Raw genomic sequence first — 20,048 nt, 5'->3', positions numbered from 1 at the left:
CAGACATCAGGACTACGGAGTGACTCTGATCTCAGCGAGTTAACGATTGGAATAAAGAGCTTCCCGTCTGGAATTTCTTCTGCAACAATCACTTCAACTGCAATTTATACATGAAATACAGACAAACTAACGCTTTTACAATATTGGGGAAGTTTAAGAGAGTTTAAGTCTTGTAGATTTAGAGCTGAAGCGAGCGTAAACTCATCGAGATGTCACCATTTGGAGGAAATCCTGATTCAGTCCAACTGAGAACTCAAGGACACAACATGGCAGCAACCTTTTCCTTCTTCCTAGAGTTGTTTATACAGAACTAGACCTCCAGTCTGCTGAGCTGCGGACACTTACGGACACTTGTCTCTGAAGATGTGTTCTGGAAGGAGGTACGGAGCGTCCATGTTCCTCAGCTCAATCACCTGGAGACGGAACAGAAGCAGCAAACTGTCAGTAATGAACCATTTCACTGCACAGCAGGTAAAAACAACAACATACACAACAAAATACAGAGTTCAACATCCAAAAACAACAGCGTGTCATCAGCATATTAATGAACTTTGGTGTGCAAAGAAAGTTTAAAAAAAGGAACATTTTCTAACATCCATCAGGAGATCTGGAATCGTGAAGCTTCAACATTTGAACTGATGACATTTAGTAACACAACAGTGAGGCGAGAGTGTGCGACGGAGGCACCTTGCTGACGTGCTGACAGAAGGGAGGGTTTGCGATCATCTGGCTCAGGAAGTTGAGGTACGCCGCCACCAACGCATTGATGCCACAGCGAATGAACATCGGCATGTTCTCTTCATTAGCCAGAGCCATGTCCTGTACAAACCAGTCACACGTTAGCAAACACATGCAAAATATAACATCGTTATCTGGTCAGTCAGCAGAAAAACTCTGCGTGTCTTTATAAACTGAATGGTCGAGGCAGCTGGACTTCTGACTGGACAAAAAAAAAAACCTATTCAGAGAGGTCACATTGGACTCTGGGAAGTTTTAATTAGTACTTTTCACAAGTTTTGGGCAATTCATCGTTGAATGATTAATCCAGAAAAATAATTTGCAGATTAACTGATAATGGAAATAATCAGTTTTCTGCCCGAGAAGAAGAAATCGCGGATTAGACATTTTTAAATGTGGGAGCACATTAACAGCTCATTATTTCTCATCATGATTGGAATTCACGAACGCCGTATCATAGATCAAGTCCTGCCCTCCATTTTGGCTCTGTCACCTCAGAGCTGTTACCGTGACGACGACCTTTGAACTGACAGCGTGGGAACATGATCAAGCTGTGAGAGCGACTCTCTAAAACCCTGTTTGTTTACTGACATCACAGTGAAAGGACAGGTGTGTGCGTGTGTGTGTGTGTGTGTGCGTGTGTGTGTGTGTGTGTGTGTGTGTGTGTGTGCGTGTGATTCTATAAGACTCCAAAAGATCTCAGGTGACGGTGGACATGGAACCACGACTGTTGTGTGCATTCGAGTGTATGTTTGCCTCTAGTCTACAACGCTGTGACATTTCTGGATGATAAGTTCTCAGCGTGATATACAAACAAGCACCTGGAGTGTGTGTGTGTGTGTGTGTGTGTGTGTGTGTGTGTCCTTTCACACCTCTCTTCCGTCTCACATGCAGGAGGTTTTATTGGACCGGTGTGTGGTCTCCAGTCTAATGACATTAAGGATGACGGCACAGCAACTCATCAGCCCGACACCATGAACGCACCATCACGTTCGCTCGAGGACACTTGAGGATCGAGCGCCAGAGAGAACGCCGATGTCGAGCCGTGAAGAGGCTGTTTTGTACCGCAATACATTAATCTAAGAGCTGGAGTTTACAGCTCTCATTCACTGTGACACGAATCAAGCTGCTCTCAGGTGTAAATCCCAAAGTTTCAAGGAGCACTTGAGTTCCCAAAATACATCGTGGCACATTTTACTTTGCACGCCCCAAAATGTCACAGTATGTAGGTGGTAATAAGCCCCAGTGCATGCTGGTGCAGAGTTAGCAGGTCCTCCCCTGCTATCAAAACATGCAGATAGGCTGATTCAGAATTCACTGAACATCACATATCATCTGCTGTGTTCCCCAATAAGCCGTCAATAATTTTCTGCCAATTACAACAACTCATGCTGACGAGAAGTACAAGCACATTTTAAGTGTTTCAGCAATACTAAAATTTAACATTTCTGACTGGAACAAGCAAGATCACAAACCTGCAGCTTTCTATGTGCACATTATACTGTTTATAATAAAATGCCGCCAAATCACACGACTACAGACCGGTTAGCACTCGTCACCGAGGTTACCTGCAGAGCGATGGCAAGGCGAATGAGGTCGATGACCACTTCCTCGTTGGCCAGCTCGATGGTCAGGATAGCCAGGGTGGTGAAGAGCAGCTCAAAGTTTTTATGGACGTTATCTTCCTCTTTACAGCCCAGATAGATGTGACGGTACAGCTGCTGGCCGTGCTGGAGATGGAAGACACAGGAATCACAAAACAAGTTGGGAAAAAGTCAAGGCAGAGGACGAAGGAGTGTAAAAGGGGCACAAACAAAGAGGAAAGGAACAAGTGATTGTGGGATGAATTGTTAGTCTTTCTAATCCGTCACAACCTGCCTCCTGATTTCCTTTTTCCTCCTCGCGGTGGGCTTTAGGTTTGTGTCAACGACAAGCTGCTATGACCTACCGACCTCGACATCCGTAATGAGGCTTTGAACGATTCCCAGAAGAATCCGTCCAGCAGGTTAAGGAGGATCTCACTGGCCCTGAGGCCACGAGGCCACGAGGCCACGAGGCAGTGCCACATGTTCCTCAATCACCTTCACCACATGTTGAGTCTCTCTTTTCAACACCTGTTCTAACCTTCTCCCCTGGCGGTCGTCAGTTTTTCCTCCTCGCCTCACATCACCACGTAGGATCCGACTGTGAAGTCTGCCACGTATCTGACCCTCAGGTGTTCTGGCACCAGGTACACAACGGTGGATCCTGCTATTTGTTCCTGTCAACAAAGATCCTCCTCCATGTTCTGGCAAACAAGCCAGGTAAAACTATTTTTACTTTTCGTGGCAGATTAATCCACATCTGTTGCTCCACTGGGTATTTTTGGCAACAGGTCGACATAACTGCCACTGTTTGGGCAGATGGTCGTACAAACAAGACGATTAAAATAATCACTTTCAGGAAATGATGACTCATTTTTCTCAGACGATCTTCTGACATTTTACAGACCGAAATATAAAACCAGAAAAACAAAAGACACAAGCAGCACGGGATCATGGGAGCGTTTGTCTTTCTGCACTCAGAAGTTTCTCCTGGAAGTTAAAGCAACGGGCGACAAACTGAAGAGAAGTTACACTTTAACACGAGTTCCACTTCAGTTGAACCCTGTACTGAACCACTTAAAGCAAACACAGTGCATCCTGAGCAGTGTCAGCTCCGCTCCCAATGATACGAATTAAAATGTTACTGTGCCAGTAAATGCAAATTCTCCTGCGTCGTCGACTGAAAAGATTAATTCCATTAATTAACTAAAAATAACTGCATGTCAGAGGCCTCGTCCTGCAGTCAGAGTCTTTAGAAAATAAATAAAACACGCTGTCACGGCATCACTGATGCATTCATATGCATGATGTCGCCTAATGGAAAGTGAAGGCCGACGACTTCCATTCACTGCTAATGAATACGATTAGATACCATTAATGACCTCGGACAGAGAGCGAGGGTCGGCGAGCTGCCTTCACCCGCTCTGAACGCTGCTGATGATGATGATGTCAGTAAAGTGAGCAGAGGGAGGCAGTTCCAGCCCCGTGGATGTTCTTTCAGCTGTTTGACGTGTGGGTAAAGGTTACAGCTCAGGTGCGATTCACAGGTGAACGGCGTTAACTGTGGGCCCGGTTTGGAAATGTCACGGGCTGATGGGAGCCGGACGTCTCCCGTCAGGGTCAGCGCGCTCTGAAACCTGTTTGAACGGGAGTTTTGAGAGAAGACTCGACGACGTGTTTCAGATTCAATCTATTCTATTTGATTGTTTCGTGAATGTCAGCGTCAATTTTTCCTGTTTCAGTGGCTCAACCTTTCATTTTATTTCCTTCAATAAGAATTATTAATATCAAGCTGTTTGAAATGAAATCAAATGAAATGAAGCTACACCTGCTCCAGCTGCCTGTGAGTGATGCATGCAAACGACCAGGTTCAGGATCATCCTGATAGAACTGGTTTGAAAAGTTTGCATGAGCGTCTTATTTTTCCTGCAGTGGACGTTTGTCAGCATTATAAACGCCTCATGTTGAGCCTGACAACAGCTGCCGCCATCTTGACAGAACGTCTACTGGCTAACAGTGATGGTTGTATTTGGGTTGGACGATGGAAAGGGGACTTTCAGGTAAATGAACTGGTGAGGTGGTCTTCACTCATCAGAGACTCTTTACCTTCTTCATGAACGCAACGTCCTGCTTGGAAATCTTCTCTCTTTTAATCTTCAGCGCTGCGACATTAGGAATAATTCTGCAACAGAAGCAGAAACAACACCAGTTATCAACGACTGACACCAATGACAACCGTTCATTTCACATTTTTGCTTTTCGAAATAAAGCGTCTCTCCCTCATGCACACCTGAGGAAACTGTCCACTGCATGCAGTACCTACACACAGTGTCACGTGTTCTCTGTACCTGATGCCGCGTAGTTTGGCGCGGTTGTCGTGGCGGTCGATGATGTTGTGCAGGATCTCCAGCACCAGCTGCCTCAGCTCGCTGTCCTCCATCAGGGAGATGGAGAAGAGCGGATCCAGGAAGGGAGGAGGCAGAGCAGCTGCCATGGACTTAGACTTGAAGCCAGAGGTTACCTGAGGTGAAGGCGAGAGGGGGAGAGGAAGGTGTGAGCAGAATTACCGCAGTGTGATGCGATTAATCCACAGGGAGGCTCTCTGAGAAACACCTCTCCACAGAGCTTAAAGGTTACATTCACAAGCAGCTGAAAGTGTCCAGATGTCGACCTTTTCTCCTCTACGTGACTCTGATCTGATGATTTATTATCTGTGTGAACAACAGGGGGTATAAATATCTGAGCTTGTATTGTATGAATGCTAAAAATGGGCCCAAAAAACAACCCACCTTTCATCCTTCTCAGCTATAACGAAACAACTTTAATAAAGCTAATGTTCCCCAGAGTAGCAGGTTGCAGTTACTGGAGCTCGTCTGCTGCTTCTTCTGCCTGGTTTTAGCATCGTATGATGAGATGAAGCCTGCTGCTGTTGCACTAAAGTATGAATGCAAGATTTGATGCCAGCTCGTGGAACATGATCCCAGTTCAGACTGGACTTTAGAGCTTCTGGGGTCGTCATGACGGAGATAAAACCAGACATGTTTTATCGTACGAGGACACGTGCATGATGTACTGCAACACTTCCAGCTCCTGCAGTGTTGTCATGTTGCAGCTCTTACTGTCTGTTCTCTCACCTCCAGTTGTGTTCACACCTCACAGACCAAGAGACCGGAACCAGCCAGTGATTCAGCCTCTGCCCTCACCCTCAAACATCTGCCCTCACAGTGTGCAGTGTCACTGGAGATCGCACCCTGACACTGATAACACACACACACACACACACACACACACACACACACACACACACACACACACACACACACACACACGGCCTCATCTGCAGCTGCACGGCGTTATAAATATTTTGACCTTTCACCCTCCTCCAGCTGCACTGAGAAGCCAGGTGGTGGCGAGGAGGGGAGATGAAGACAGACGGACGCTGTATTCATATAGCTCTGAGGGTGTGCACGGAAGACCGCCGTGCACGAGGATGCTTCAGATGAGTGTGTGTGTGTGTGTGTGTGTGTGTGTGTGTGTGTGTGTGGTGGTGCCACCTGTGCCTCCTCAGCTCAGTGAAATGAAGGACTCTTGTAGAAGAGAGAGGGAAACGTCTTCAAGTTTTAACTCAAAAATGACCAAAATCTAATAAACGTAAAGTTTTATCAGAGTGGAGAAAATGACACCACACAGACTTTTCAAAAATACATTTTGGATGATAAAAATGAGTTCCAATAAAGCACCTGAATAATTTATATTTTCATTTAAGGGTTTGTTGTCCCTACTGAATTCAGTGATTTAGTTTTATAAATTTGGCAGTTTGTCAGTCATCTGCGTGACATCTCCTCTTCTTCCTCTTCGTCTTCTTCTAGATTAGTTGTCAGTTATCTGATCTGAGGCCAGCTACTCTGACAGTCGATTGATCATTTGAGTCTTTTGTCTTTTAGAAAAAAAGTCATAATTCTCTGATCCCGGCTTGTTAATTAAATGTGAACACATTCTGGTTTGTTTCCTCTATAACAGTAAAGTAAATCTCTTTGTTTTGTGGAAAAACCGACACACTTGAACACTCGACGACGTCATTTTGCACCAATCGATTTAACCCACTTCACCTCCATTACAGCCGGGCGGGGTGAGGCGGTGGGTCGGGTGTGTTGGCTGATTACAGATGATGGTCCATGATGAGCTGATTATATATTTAGACACAAAACTGCAATTCAAAGGAGATGTGATGGAATTAGTGCTGATATGTTCAGTGTGTTTAGATGATGCTGCGTGCTTTGCTAGAACACTGTCATATGTTATGAATGTGTTGTTTGTTTCGGTGATACATGAACTCGCCAGCAGTCAGAGAAAATGATGAACCATCTCAGACGAGTCAGAATCATCTTCATCTTTCACATCTCATGAACCGACTCACCACCTTCACTCTGCTCCCGTCTGATGAAGGTGACCTGTTGTAACCTGTGGCTGTGATCAGGTGTGTGAAGGAGAAGGACTCACCATGATGAGAGAGCTGAGCAGCATGGTCTGGATCCGCTTGGTACCCTGATGCCTGAGTGATCAAACGGGACATCAGATATTCTGTCAGAACCGACAGGACACGTCTCTCTAATGTGTGTCCAAAATTTCTACTCAACAAACATTTCTGATTTAATCTCTCGTACAGGTTCATCAGCACGCTGGACAGCTGCGGTCATCGTAAATTCTCTGTTTGTGAAGGTTCTGCCCTGCTGGACCGAACAAACATGGCTGCAGGGGGAGAATCGTTTATCTGATGAACTGATCGTCACAAGTGTTCTGTAATCTGATCATTCGTCACAAAACTCAAAGTGATCTTCCCGGTTTGTATTTGATCTTTTCATCTTCGTCTTGTCCCTTCAAACTGTTCTGCTCTTTTAGGGCAGCGGCTCTCAAAGTGAGGTCTGTGGACCTGATGGGGGCCCTGAGCATGTTCCAGGTGGCCCCCAGCTTAAATAGTTCATTTTCACTATCAACTCATGTGGTTGATTAACCTGTTGAGCTCTGCAGTAAGAAGGTCCATCAGTGCCTACACTGGTATTTTTGCATATTTGGATTTTATTTGTTTTTCTGCTGTTTTGACTGTTTCATCAAATTTGACTGAATGAACTGATACTGATCCAAAATGTAAGAAGAAACTCATGCAGAAACCCGCTGCAGTCACACAAATGCTGTGCGCAGATTCAACATGAAATAAAAGCTGTTATCAGATCTGTGTTTTCTGCAGCAGCTCCTGGATGTTTATAATGAGAGTGCAGCACCGTCACACCGACGAGCCTCAGAGTCCGAATTCTCTCCTCCGGCAATTACCCGAAATGAGGAGGAGAGAGAGTGAGCCTCCCGGTCTGCGAGGAGGAGGAGGAGGAGGAGCAGGACAGTGTTCGTTTGATTTGGGATTATCTGTTCTTGCACTCCTGAGGCCGGAGGGATTAGCTTGTTTTTCTTTCTTATTTTGTTCAGGGGAGAAGACGGCCGGCCATCGTCTCAGTGACCCGGGAGCTGAACTCACCGCGGGGCGTCCGGGAGGTGAAGTGAGGACAGATTAAGACACAATTCACTTTGGATAAAAAAAAAAAAAAAGAGTGTGTGTGTTTCAGTCTCCTAACTAACACTGCAGCCAGCATGTACTATGAGTCTAATGTCATGAGGAATTCTGTTTCCTGTGACTTGTCAGCAAAACGCCTCCTGAAATCAACTGTAAAATGCTACAATCTCACTGTACCTTTGTCAGGTGTTAAGTTTCAATCACATCCATTCTGATGATTGAAAATATCAATTTTTTTCCCTTTAAGAGCTGATATTTCTCACAGGACGAATGACTTCAGCAGCAGAGAGATGAGAGAGCTTCAGCTTCAGTTTCAGTACAAACAGAAGCCGTTATCCATCACAAAGCTCGAGCGGTTCAGTTCTCTGTCGTGTTCACGGTGAAAGAAAAGACGGAGTGGAGCCAACGTGTTTAGAGCCAAACCGTCTCTGCATTCAGCAAAATGGGCTTCTGGGAGCTGTGAGCTGATTGGCTGGCGGAGCGGCATGCGAGACCCCCGGAGTACTCAGATAATGAATGTGTGACTCACCCGATCTTCACGGTGTCCAAGGTGTGGCAGGGGGTCCCGTACACTGGCACTTTGCCCATGATGAACATCATGACTTCGGCTCGCTGGTAGTCTGGCAGGTTTCCTCCGAAAAAGCCTGGCGGGAGGACAAGAGAGCCGTGAGTCAGCGCTCAGACACAAAGACTCGGATCTTTGTAGGAGGTCAACAGCACATTCTCCCCTCTGTTTATCCTGATTTCATCTTCACTATCAAACACACAACTTGAGCTTCACCCGAGGAGCATTTCAGCACTGAAACCTGAGGTTTGGTTACAGCCAGCAGCGACTCTTCATGTAGACGTGGGCCTGTGAGTACCGGTCCAGAACACAGAGGGGGTAAACGGGGATCATACCGATGGTCTGGATGATGGCGTTCTGGACGATTCTCTCTTCGCTCTCTTTGCCGCCGCGGCCGGATGAAACGCTGGTGCTGGAGTTTCTCCTCGAGCTCTCGCCCAGCTCGAAGTCCACGCTCATCCTCAGGTGTTTGAGCAGAGTGTTGAACACCTCCAGCACCGTCGGACCTGCAGTCACACACACAGCCGGCAGACAGGAGACGTCACTGCAAAGGCAAAACTGACTCTGGGCCGAGAAGTTTACAGTCAGGAGAAAGTGGAAAAAACTGAGAGGAGAACTGAGGAACATCTCGTTTTCTGACAATATGATGCACGAAGAATTAACGAGTGTCAAACAAAATAAAAGCTTGAAATATTTGTTGTCTGATCGAAGCTCTCACAGCTCAAAGGCTTGAAACTGTGATATGTCGGCTCAGATTAATGCTAAAACTCTGAGACTTTCAACTGTTTTTCACTAAAATTCTCCAGTGATGAAGGTTTCACAGGTTTCACTCGGTGCTCACAGAGAACAACAGGCATTACATTTGGAAAAACGCCGCCCCCATGAAGAGGTTTGTGTCCGTGCTGATGGTCACGTTCACACGTCGTCTCTGGTCCAGCTGTCTTAATTCACTCTGGCATAAAAAGCAACACCTCGGATTATAACAAACTCGCTGCTCGCCCTCTCATGCTGTGGCACGTTACATTTAAAAAAACTAGAAAAGATGAGGGTAGTGGTGAGAAAAAGACTTGATCCATTCTGAGAAACATATTCTGCCGGTGTTCTTTTGGAGTTTAGATTATTTTTGTGTTAATTTAAAAGAAGCTATTTTTAAAAACACTACCCACAATGTAACCTGCGCTATTTACCAAAAACATTAACATACAACCGTGCTTGCTGGTAGAGACACTTTTAAATAAAAACAGATTTATATTCAAGCCATTTTAATCTATCGACCATCTAAGAGACTCGTTGGTTTGCGTTCTGTTTTCAGTTTCTTGACCCGCAGAATAAACAACAAAGACACAACGTCACACAGACTCGGACACGTTGGAAGACGTTGTGCTAACGGTTTCCCCCCACATACAGTGTTTGTGCTAAGCTACGCTAAACACGTCCAGGTGGACCTATAACATCTATCATCTACCAGCTGGAATCATGACGTATGCAGATGACACCGTGTTATTTAACCACGGGAGAAATTAACAAAGGAGATGCGTTAATCTCATTAATCTTCATTATTCTACGTACCGAGCCCAGGTTTTATTTAATCCTGGTACATCACTCCTAGAAACACGACACATGAATCTCTACTGGTCTCACAGCTGAGACTGATATCCAGTTCCTTTAACAGTGATCTAATCCACTGAGGTGTCAGGACACAGGGGGCGTCTGGATACAGCAACATCACTGATCTACTCTACAGCACCGACACAAACTCACAACTGAACCAGAAACTTCCCCCACACACTCAGACTGCTGAAGATCCTGTTCACTGTAACGATCCAGGTGACTGGACTGGATCATAGTTTCAGCTGTTTTCTACATCATACAGGCGTTTCTGAACTTCTGGTCACTCAGTGTTTGTTTCTAACACAAAGATGAGATCTGTTGTCATGATCAGAGACCTTCTGTTCAGCGTCAACATGCATCTCACACCCACACTGACAGAATATAAATCAGGATTCTCTTCCACTGAACCTCACGCTGCCTGAACATGAACTCCAGCGTTAATAAAACACCTTCCAGCCCGACGGCTCAGATTCCATTTCTAATTATTTTCCAACACTTTTATTTGACATGTTTCTCACTTTCATCTGTAATCTTTGCACTGAGCAGGACTTAAAAAGGTTTGAGATCAGAGGAGTGGAGTGTGTAAGATACAACGTGAACTCCAAAGCAATTTTTTGCACATTAGGGTCAATTTAGGTCACTTTTTTTTGTCTAGTGACACTTTAGCTTTGTGCTTCTGCTCTGAACTCTGAACACATGACTGGAAGTACACAGTGATGGTGGAGGATGCTTGTTAACGCCGGTCTGCGGGGGAGAATCTGCAGAAGCTGCTCTACTGTCATACTGTACCGAGCCACAGATTGGGAGGAGTCGTGATTTCACTTTCAAAGGATAACGCATCGCTTCGTTTGGTCTCCTCAATCATTCCTACCCAGGAGGAAGGTTGTTTTAAATACAGGCGGAGGCAGTAAAACACAGGAGGGAAGAGTTAGATACAACAAAAAACAGCATGAGCTCAACTCACAGCTAAAGTTTCTGAAAATAAATAACATTTTTCTATCCTCTTCAAACAGGGTGCAAAGGCAAGTAGTGAATCACAAATGCTTCATGAAGAACGAGCTGCAGCTCCTCATTGATCAGTTGATAAAAGGTCACAGATCACATTAAAATATCGATCACTACGTCTCAGATGAAGTGACGTCATGAAACTTGTCTCGTCCGTTAAGCAAAAACAAATTATATCAACAGGAAGTCGTCTGAACGTTGGAGGAACTAGATCATTTTTGATACATGAAATCATGAGATCAGTTTCCAGAGGACGAATCAATCAGGTAACGAAACATGTGAATTATATCCTGTTTCTTTTTCTGGTCCAGCAGTCGGAACCAACACGCTCCTGGAACTCACCCACGGATCCTTTGGCAGCGATGGCCACCGTCTCCAGCAGGACCTGGACGATGCCGGCTCTGACCCGCGGCGTGGTCTTGTTGTGATAGTCCAGGTGGTTCAGAACCTGCTGGATGACGTGATGAGAGTGCTGAGCCTGGAGGACGACACACACACACACACACACACACACACACACACACACACACACACACACACACACACACACACACACACAGAAATAAAGAGGATTTTAGATGCATTCACACGGTTTGGAACAACAACAGAGCTCACTGTCGCTCGCTTGTGCTCACGTCACTCAATCACAACATTTTGGTGAGTTGACAGAAAAATTCAAAGAGTTTTTGCATTAATTAAACTCAACAAGTACAACATCTTCCCTAAAGAGCTAAAGAGGTTGTAGAGCATCGATTCTGAAACCACCAGATTCAGTTCCAGTCTTTATGCTAAGCTAACTGGCTGCTGAACCCAGAAACAGTTAGCAGACAGTTTACAGTCTCTATTTAAGTCTCAGCGTTATATTTATTTATCAGCCACTCCGTTATGACTTGAAGAGGGCGAAATTAAATCCAACTGGCTGGTTCTGTTTTGAAGAACATTATTTCTGTGAACAAATTTGAATTGTAGATGTATTTCTGTAGTGTACTTTTACTTTTAAGCGCCCTGGAAATTAAAAAGGAACATGCCTGCAGAGCATTCAGCTCCATTTCCTGCTCCTGTGAGTGCAGAAATTGCTTTCCGCGTGTCCTCTTCTTTGATGGATTTCCTCTTCAACGGCTTGAGCACCGGTGCAAAGTGGCAACTTTAGAAACCAATCACTGGCTGCAAATCCTGATATTTACCATTAATTTCCCCGGAGCTTCTGGATCTAAGCTTTACCTTGATACGTACAGAAAAACAGCAGCAGCTTCGAGGGGGACTGCTCTTTGAAAGCGGTCCAAACTCCTGACAGCAGAATGTTCTGACGCGTCTCTGCAGGACCAACTCGGGGTGCGTTTGTTTTTTATGTAACTAAGATCAAACGCACAGCCGGCGCTGTCTCCTGGCAGACAGGCTGAAACCCCCCCGGACAGATCAGAGAGACAAAACTCTGCCAGACTTTGTCACACACACACACACACACACACACACACACACACACACACACACACACACACACACACACACACACACACACACACACACACACACACACACAAACAAAACATTGTCCCATCGCACCATCGATTGCGCCTCATCCAGCACCTCCGAGTCACCTGGGAACTTCTGAGCGAGCGAGCAATTAAACAAACAGACAGAGGAAAAGGAGGAGGAGGAGGAGGAGGAGGAGGAGGAGGAGGAGCAGGAGGAGGATGAGGAGCAGGAGGATGAGGAGCAGGAGGATGAGGATGATGGGGAGGAGGAGGAGGAGGAGCAGGAGGAGGATGAGGATGATGAGGAGCAGGAGGAGCAGGAGGATGAGGAGCAGGAGGATGAGGAGCAGGAGGATGAGGATGATGGGGAGGAGGAGGATGAGGATGATGGGGAGGGGGAGGAGGAGGAGCAGGAGGAGGAGGAGGATGATGGGGAGGAGGAGGAGGAGGAGGAGCAGGAGGAGGAGGATGAGGAGCAGGAGGAAGAGGAGGATGATGGGGAGGAGGAGGAGGAGGAGGAGCAGGAGGAGGAGGATGAGGAGCAGGAGGAGGAGGATGAGGAGGAGGAGGAGGATGATGGGGAGGAGGAGGATGAGGAGCAGGAGGAGGAGGATGAGGAGCAGGAGGAGGATGAGGAGCAGGAGGAGGATGAGGAGCAGGAGGAGGAGGAGGATGATGGGGAGGAGGAGGAGGAGGAGCAGGAGGAGGATGAGGAGCAGGAGGAGGAGGATGATGGGGAGGAGGAGGAGGATGTGGTGGTGGTGGTGTGGCTGTAGGTCGGGGATGTTTGTGTGACTGACATCAGTAAACTCAAATCATTCAAGAACCTCAAAAGTTATCTGACCAGGACCTGGAAGAAGAACCTCCAGATCAGAAAGGGTGGAGCTGCTCAGTGACTCTGATGGACGGAGTGATCGGCTGTGATCTCCGTCTGCCTGTGGAGGATTCAGGGACGCTGCTGACTTCTGAGCCTGGGCCTTACAGTACCCGGGGCAGTGTAAAAAGTTGGATGCCGTTCCTTTAACGTGGTGCAGGTGTGTGAACTGTACCTGGATGGAGTACATGATGATTCTGAAGCAGGACACAGCAAACTCGTTGGGGTCCCACAGGTGGTGATTGTCCAAGTGCCTGAAGACAGAAGACACAAAGATTATTTCATGGTTCATATTCTCACATGATCATCAGCAGCAGCTTCTCCTGCAGAGATCGTACTGCTGTTGTCCTCCGACCGGAGAGGACTGAGGGACATGTTGTCCACACATGATCCTGCTGCACATGTACCAGGTCCAGTCTCTATCCATCAGCATCGCACTGACTGATGAGGTCATTTGTTCTCATGATTCCCCAAACTGGCACCAAACGTCAAGACGAGACCACACTGGATATTCATGAATGTTGTCAAAATCACAATTTGGGGGAATTTACAGAAATTAGATGCAAAAGTAACAGATTGTGTTACTCTTACTCTTACTCTGTGTTTCTAAATAAACAGTTACAAAAAAGGCTGTAAAATTACGGTAAAACATAGTTATACTTTAATATACTGTGATCCAATATACAGTAATATGCTGTACATATTTATGCTTTCATGACAAGGATGACTAGCCAGATATGTATACCTGGTTTGGAGGTGATTTTTCTCTTTGAACCACAGAGTTGGTGAGATAAGTGTCACATGTTTCATTCTGGTTTAATTCCAAATTAATTTCTGATCCAAGCAGAATAATGATCAACATCCTGTGAGCTTTAATCACGCAGTCCAACGGTTTAAATACAGATCTGCCCACAGATGAAGACAAACAGATCGAATAAGCCGATGCAGGGGAGGATGAGATGTAAAAAACACACAAACAAAAAACAAAACACAGAAAATCAACAAGAAACCGCGTCAGACATCCCACCGCTGGTCCTGTGAGCCCACGTCTTCACACCTGAACTGTGAGCAGAAGCCACAGAGGTGAGACGAGCGAGAGGTCGGAGGTTAAACAAAGCATCATCATGCAGATGAGCGTGAGCGGCTGATGGACGACAGATTCACTCGTCTCTGTAGGAGCAGACCTGCAGCCTCCAGGCAAACACGCCCACAACATACATCTGCTATTCATGTCTGAACATCACTTTCATTTAAAACACTTCTTTAAACAGCTGTCGCAGGTCAGAGGCCTCCCACCTCCACAGAACACCTACTTCTTCTTCTTTTCTTCCTTGGTATTAGACCTTTCAGAGCGGCACTGAGGCCCAGGAGGTCATCAGGAGTATTTCAAACATCCATCTCATCTGCCTGCTCTCTGACCTGCAGCAGCTTTTCAGACGCCGTCCATCCACACAACAACGACTTCGTCCACGTCCGCAGTATTAAACCTCCTCCGACCAGACGCCGACCTCGTGTCCGTCTCATTTCAGAACGTTTTCTTCCTCTCACACTCACTTTCTGCTGCCGGACACGTGGTCAGCTGGTCGTTCGTGTTTCAAAGGCGTCTCCATTTAACGGACGGGTTGATTAAACTGCAGAGATCTTTCAGCTTAAACTAACAGAACGAAAAAAATGAGATATGAGATATGTCAGCTATCACCAACGTTTATGACCCCGAAGAATCAAAAAACAGAATGTTTAGACACAGGTGAGATATTTATGATCTGTAATAATACTCAGAAAACATCAGGATTCAAATCATTCAAATAATCTGTGACCAGATGACGGACGGTTTCTCTTTTTATGTGTCTCTGTAGTCGTTCTGTGTCTCCTTGAGGACATTTTGTCTCTTCTGTTGACATTTTGTGTCTCTTACATCATCTCTCTGTAGTCAGCTCACGTCTCTTCGATGACGTTTTGTGTTTGTTTCTCTGCAGTTGTTCAGTCACTTTCTGGTCATTTTGTATATTTTATTCAGTCTCATAAAACTTATAAAATGATTTGTGTTTCAACACTTTTTTTAAGCATTTAGCAAAAGATGATATGTGGATGTTGATCTTGAAAACGTGCAGGTCTTCCAGCCGTGGTTAGTCTGATAATTACCAACATGTTTCAGAGTCTGTATCACGTTAAAGTCAGCAGAGGCTCGTCCACAAACTGCAGCATTTAATTCAAGCATCACCTGTGACGCTTGAGTGACGAACCATTCGAGGATGATTCAGTTCGACCGTCCTACGACAGCAGCCATTTTAAAACACTCAGTCAGTCCTGAGTTAATCTACTGGCAGAGGAGAGAGGAAGGACGGCGTTTGGAGAGAGAGAGATGAGAACGGAGTTGAAAGAAGAAGCTGCTTGTGTGAGAACTGTTCAGCAACGTGACGTCAATCCAAACCCCCCCAAAACCCTCCCACCACCGTTAACCCCAATCCCTGCTATTTATAGTCTGAAGACGCCCCCCTCTGCCTCCTCCTCGTCGTCCCTGCAGGAGCTCTGCAGGAGGAGAACTGGTTTCACCCACAGACACACAGGCAGACGAGGAGCACGGCGACGGCTCAGTCCACAGAAGAATTAAAAAGACTGCAGGGACGAATGTAGTCAGTCCGGTTCTGCACCAAAACCATGTAACATAAATTCACCTCATACCTGCTACTGTCAGAGCCACACCTGAAGGGCCTTAAGTCTGTATATGCTAAAGGTAAATTAACAACCTGGTCTGCACGGTGTTGAGGAAGCAATTTTAACTGCTGTAATGAAATCAGGCGTCACTGATTCTCATTCAGGTACGTGTGGAAAAACACTCCGGCTCTTTTGTTATATTTTAAACAAATCACAAGCGTCTAACTCAAGAAATCTGCAGACTAGTGTTGGGAGGAAACTGTTTAGCATGTGAGGTGTTAAAATGGCTAAATGGTGACAGCAGCAGCTGCTAGCTTGTGATCTGATGTCATTTTGGGCCTGTAGGTTGCAAACTTTGAGGTCGTCGTTTCACGGAGGGGAACGCCCAGTGACAGGCTTTATACATCAGGTGAGTCAGACACTGCAGGTTGCATTATGGGTAACGTAGGCACCAGCTTTTGACAAGGAAGAAGACTGCATGGAAGGAAATACGATCTCTGCCTCTGCTGCATCTGTAGCATTTAAATAACTCGTGTTTCATTTGATTTCTATGAGATGATGATGGCACCACGTTCTTCAATCATGAAAACCTGGCGGGTCTTTCCTGAATCGTCTTCATCGGGTCACAAACTTTATCAGACGTCGTCCGCTTCATCCGAACTTTCAGACACATCAGCACTTTGTTAACCGTCTGCTGTACAGACCGCTTCCTCTCTCTAATGTCACCTCTCACTGGGTTTACACAGAAACAAACACAAGTCAGCAGATTCTCTCCGACGCTGCAGAGGCTGACGTGGCACCGCCCGTCCTCTAGGGGGCGAGTGACGCCGGCGAGTCAGTGGTCAGAGCCGGAGGTGACACCGGGAAGATGCTGCCTGAACACAAACACACACTCGTCGACAGCAACAGACTGGGAGTTTAAAGATGACACACTGAGAACAACTGCTGGTTATTGAGGGCTTAGAGCAGGTGTGTGTGTGTGTGTGAGTGTGTGTGTGTGTGTGTGTACGGACCTGAAAACAAAGGATTGTATAAAAAAAGAGATGTCTTGAAACCAAAAACAAGAGTTTCGACTGCAGACGTGCTCGATAAACACAATCCTGAGAGCTCTCTGTCTAACGTCCAGTGTTGGAGTTCTGGATGTTGTCTGAGATCAAATCTCAACACCTGAGCGTCTGTTTGCTGCCGACTAATTCTCACTTAGTGCAAAGACACACGACATGAGATGATGAGTGTGATACTAATTTTCTCATCCAATTCTCAGAGAAAAAGAGATTAAGCACATTTCCAAGCAACCTCTTGAGTTCCACTGCAGGCGGCGGCTGGTGTGAAGAAAGAAAAGGCAGCAGCGAGAGTGAAAATACTGGAAAAGAAAAATCTGTGTTTGTGTCAGAGAGTCAGATTCCAGGCAGTCAAGGATGCCACAGTCTCTCCACTCGGGTGCCTGGAAAGCGATTCGACATGCCGCAACTAATCAGATCTCCTTTTTTTTTGATGCATTGCGGATCTCAAAATGAGACCTTGGCTGTCGGTGTTACCTGTTGATGCAACACAGAAGCCAGCGAGAAGGAAATAAAGAGGAACAACTGCTGAGCTTTAATAGAATTAGCTGGAAAAGCTCTGAGGCAAAAAAGGAAAGTAAATTATAGGGACAGCGAGGAGAGAAAAATGATTAAATGTAGCCGAGTAGTTGAAGAGGCCCTACAGATGTCAAGCAGTCCCACTAATATTATGTAATTAATTGTTAATGGCAGCATTAAGAGGCTCGCTTCCCTCATTGGATTTACAGGCAGCAGCGTGTTGCTGCTCAGCTTGTTTACACCTTGTCACTTCGATCGAGGCTGACAGAAGAAAAGAAGAACCAGCAGTGTGTCTTCACATCACAACTGGGAACCTTTTCATTCCAACTCTGTAAGCCGTCCGACGCACAAAGAAAACGTTACATAAAACTCAGAAAAGGAGCTTCTGATATTTGGCACTTTCTCACGATGAGCGGCTGATATCACATCTGTCAACAGGAACGTCTTTCTAAAGAATTAATCAGCGGGCGATCACAGAGAACAGAACTGCAAGTCTACATTACCATTATTTAAGACAGTTACGGCAATAATTCAACGTGAAGGAGTAACGACCGCATCGTCAGAGCAGCGGCGAGGCTGAACACATTAAAGCAGAGCTGATCGGGGAGTCGTACGTGCACACACACTCCCGTCACTGCAGAAAAACCTTTTACTTCTCCTCTCTGCTGTAATTTCTTCCTGACCTCTCTCTGCACTTCGCATCACTCTTGTAACAGACGCTGGGTAAACTGTCAGACGGCTGAGCCTCAGACCTGCAGGCACCTCACTATTGATTGTTTGTAACGTTCAAGTGCTGTAGGGAACGACAGCGTTATTCTGCTGCGGCTCTGGATATAAGTCCTGTTGACTGAGTGTCAGCAGTGTCATTTATCACAGGAACATTAGTCTGATGGGAAAGTTCAAATCTAGTGGTCTGTTTGTCAGACAGTTCAGTTTAGGGACACACTGTAGATTCTGAGTTGCGTCATTTGAACATCTTGGTGTTAAACGCTGTGATTTTCCCTCCTGATGATTGACGCTCACTTATCGCCAATTAAAGGTGATGGACAGGATCCATTGATCACAGAGCTTCACTTTGTTTTGTTCTGTTTGGGGAGCTGATGTGAACAAAAAAGGATTGACAGCTTATCATGCGGCAAATAAACAACTTTTTTGTATCACTGTCATCATCTTCACAGTACAAAATATCTTTTATTAACAATCTGGACAGTTTTATTAGCTGATCACTTGTTGCCTTTTTAAGTTTCTGCAAACCATGAATCCATCAAAATGTAAACATTTTCTACAGTATGTGCCACTCACGGTTTAATAGTACGTGTCTGTTAGTGACTTTCATTGTGGGAAAGTGGAGTTAGAGAGAGCTGCCAAGCCAGTGACCACTGTTTGAGACTGTGCTTCAACATCTGTAAGCCTGAGCAGCATTGTTAGCGTGTTAACGTACAGATGTTTCACTGTTGTTTTGTCTTGATTTGTTGCCGTGTTTGTGGCATCACATCGTCTCTGTTGCGTTAATTTTATGACTTTAACGGTTTCAAAACATCTCGACCGCAGGTGAAAATTAGCCGGCAGGTTTAACACGGACACATTTACAGACGTGCTGATTAATGTGTGTTGACCTTATTAATAAGTTAATGACATGAAATTAAATTGTCGGGGCTCCAGGTTACAATACTGACGTAACATCCCTCACTATTAATTTAGCAGTAACAGTCGTGTGTGTGTGTGTGTGTGTGTGTGTGTGACTGTGTACCAACATTAAATCTTTCCAGTGTTACCAGGAAAAGGCCCCTGGGAGCCCGTGATGTTCACACTGATAATGACTTCCCGACGTAAATGGCCCCCGGTGGAAACACCATCCGCTGCCTTTTCACACTCAATATCACGACTGTCAGTTCTATCACCGTTACTGCCGCTACTGATAGTAACTATCTGGAGACTGGAATACAAATCAATACAACTACAAGTCAAATTCAAAAAAAAGAAAAAAGACAAAGAAATCCATTCGTGACAACTGTGTTTCCACATGTTACATCACTCAACAGCAGCCAGGCCTGTAAGTATCAGATGTGGACAGTTTCCAGTCCGCTCCTGTGAGTTCTGCACGATGACGCAGCTGTGTCCAAACACACCATCATTTTATTGATCGTCAAATTTACAAAAAAAAAAGTTGCATGATTGGAAAACAAATTCATACTCTCAGTCGTGCAGAATTCCCAGGGTTCATCATTAACAGTCCTGCAGGGACTGAACAGAGCGAGCGTCAGCCGACATGACAGATATGAAACTTTTAAAGCCCAAATATACTGAAGGTGACACATACTGTACAGTATTCAGTTTGTTAGCATGCTAACAAAGAGTAAGCAACATTTGACTGTGGACATATTTTTCTTCAGCTGACT

At 45.6% G+C, this 20,048-nt stretch overlaps 1 protein-coding gene across 5 annotated transcripts in view; it reads right to left on the bottom strand.

Moving 5' to 3' along the window:
- The window catches only part of efr3a (EFR3 homolog A (S. cerevisiae)), a 92,553-nt gene that overhangs the window by 11,744 nt on the left and 60,761 nt on the right, over positions 1-20,048 (bottom strand). For all 5 annotated transcript variants that reach the window (XM_037082976.1, XM_037082973.1, XM_037082972.1 and 2 more), the window contains 10 exons: positions 13,590-13,668; positions 11,408-11,543; positions 8,785-8,955; positions 8,414-8,528; positions 6,822-6,873; positions 4,670-4,842; positions 4,428-4,503; positions 2,307-2,468; positions 688-819; positions 346-413 (listed from right to left, as the gene is read on the bottom strand). In XM_037082976.1, coding sequence (XP_036938871.1) covers positions 346-413; positions 688-819; positions 2,307-2,468; positions 4,428-4,503; positions 4,670-4,842; positions 6,822-6,873; positions 8,414-8,528; positions 8,785-8,955; positions 11,408-11,543; positions 13,590-13,668 — 1,164 coding nt within the window. The remainder of the gene's footprint in view (positions 1-345; positions 414-687; positions 820-2,306; positions 2,469-4,427; positions 4,504-4,669; positions 4,843-6,821; positions 6,874-8,413; positions 8,529-8,784; positions 8,956-11,407; positions 11,544-13,589; positions 13,669-20,048) is intronic.

Source organism: Acanthopagrus latus, chromosome 21, assembly GCF_904848185.1.
Source record: "Acanthopagrus latus isolate v.2019 chromosome 21, fAcaLat1.1, whole genome shotgun sequence".
Taxonomy (NCBI): Eukaryota; Metazoa; Chordata; class Actinopteri; order Spariformes; family Sparidae; genus Acanthopagrus; species Acanthopagrus latus.
Note: the sequence above shows the minus strand (reverse complement) of the source record. Positions and strands in the feature narration are given on the sequence as shown.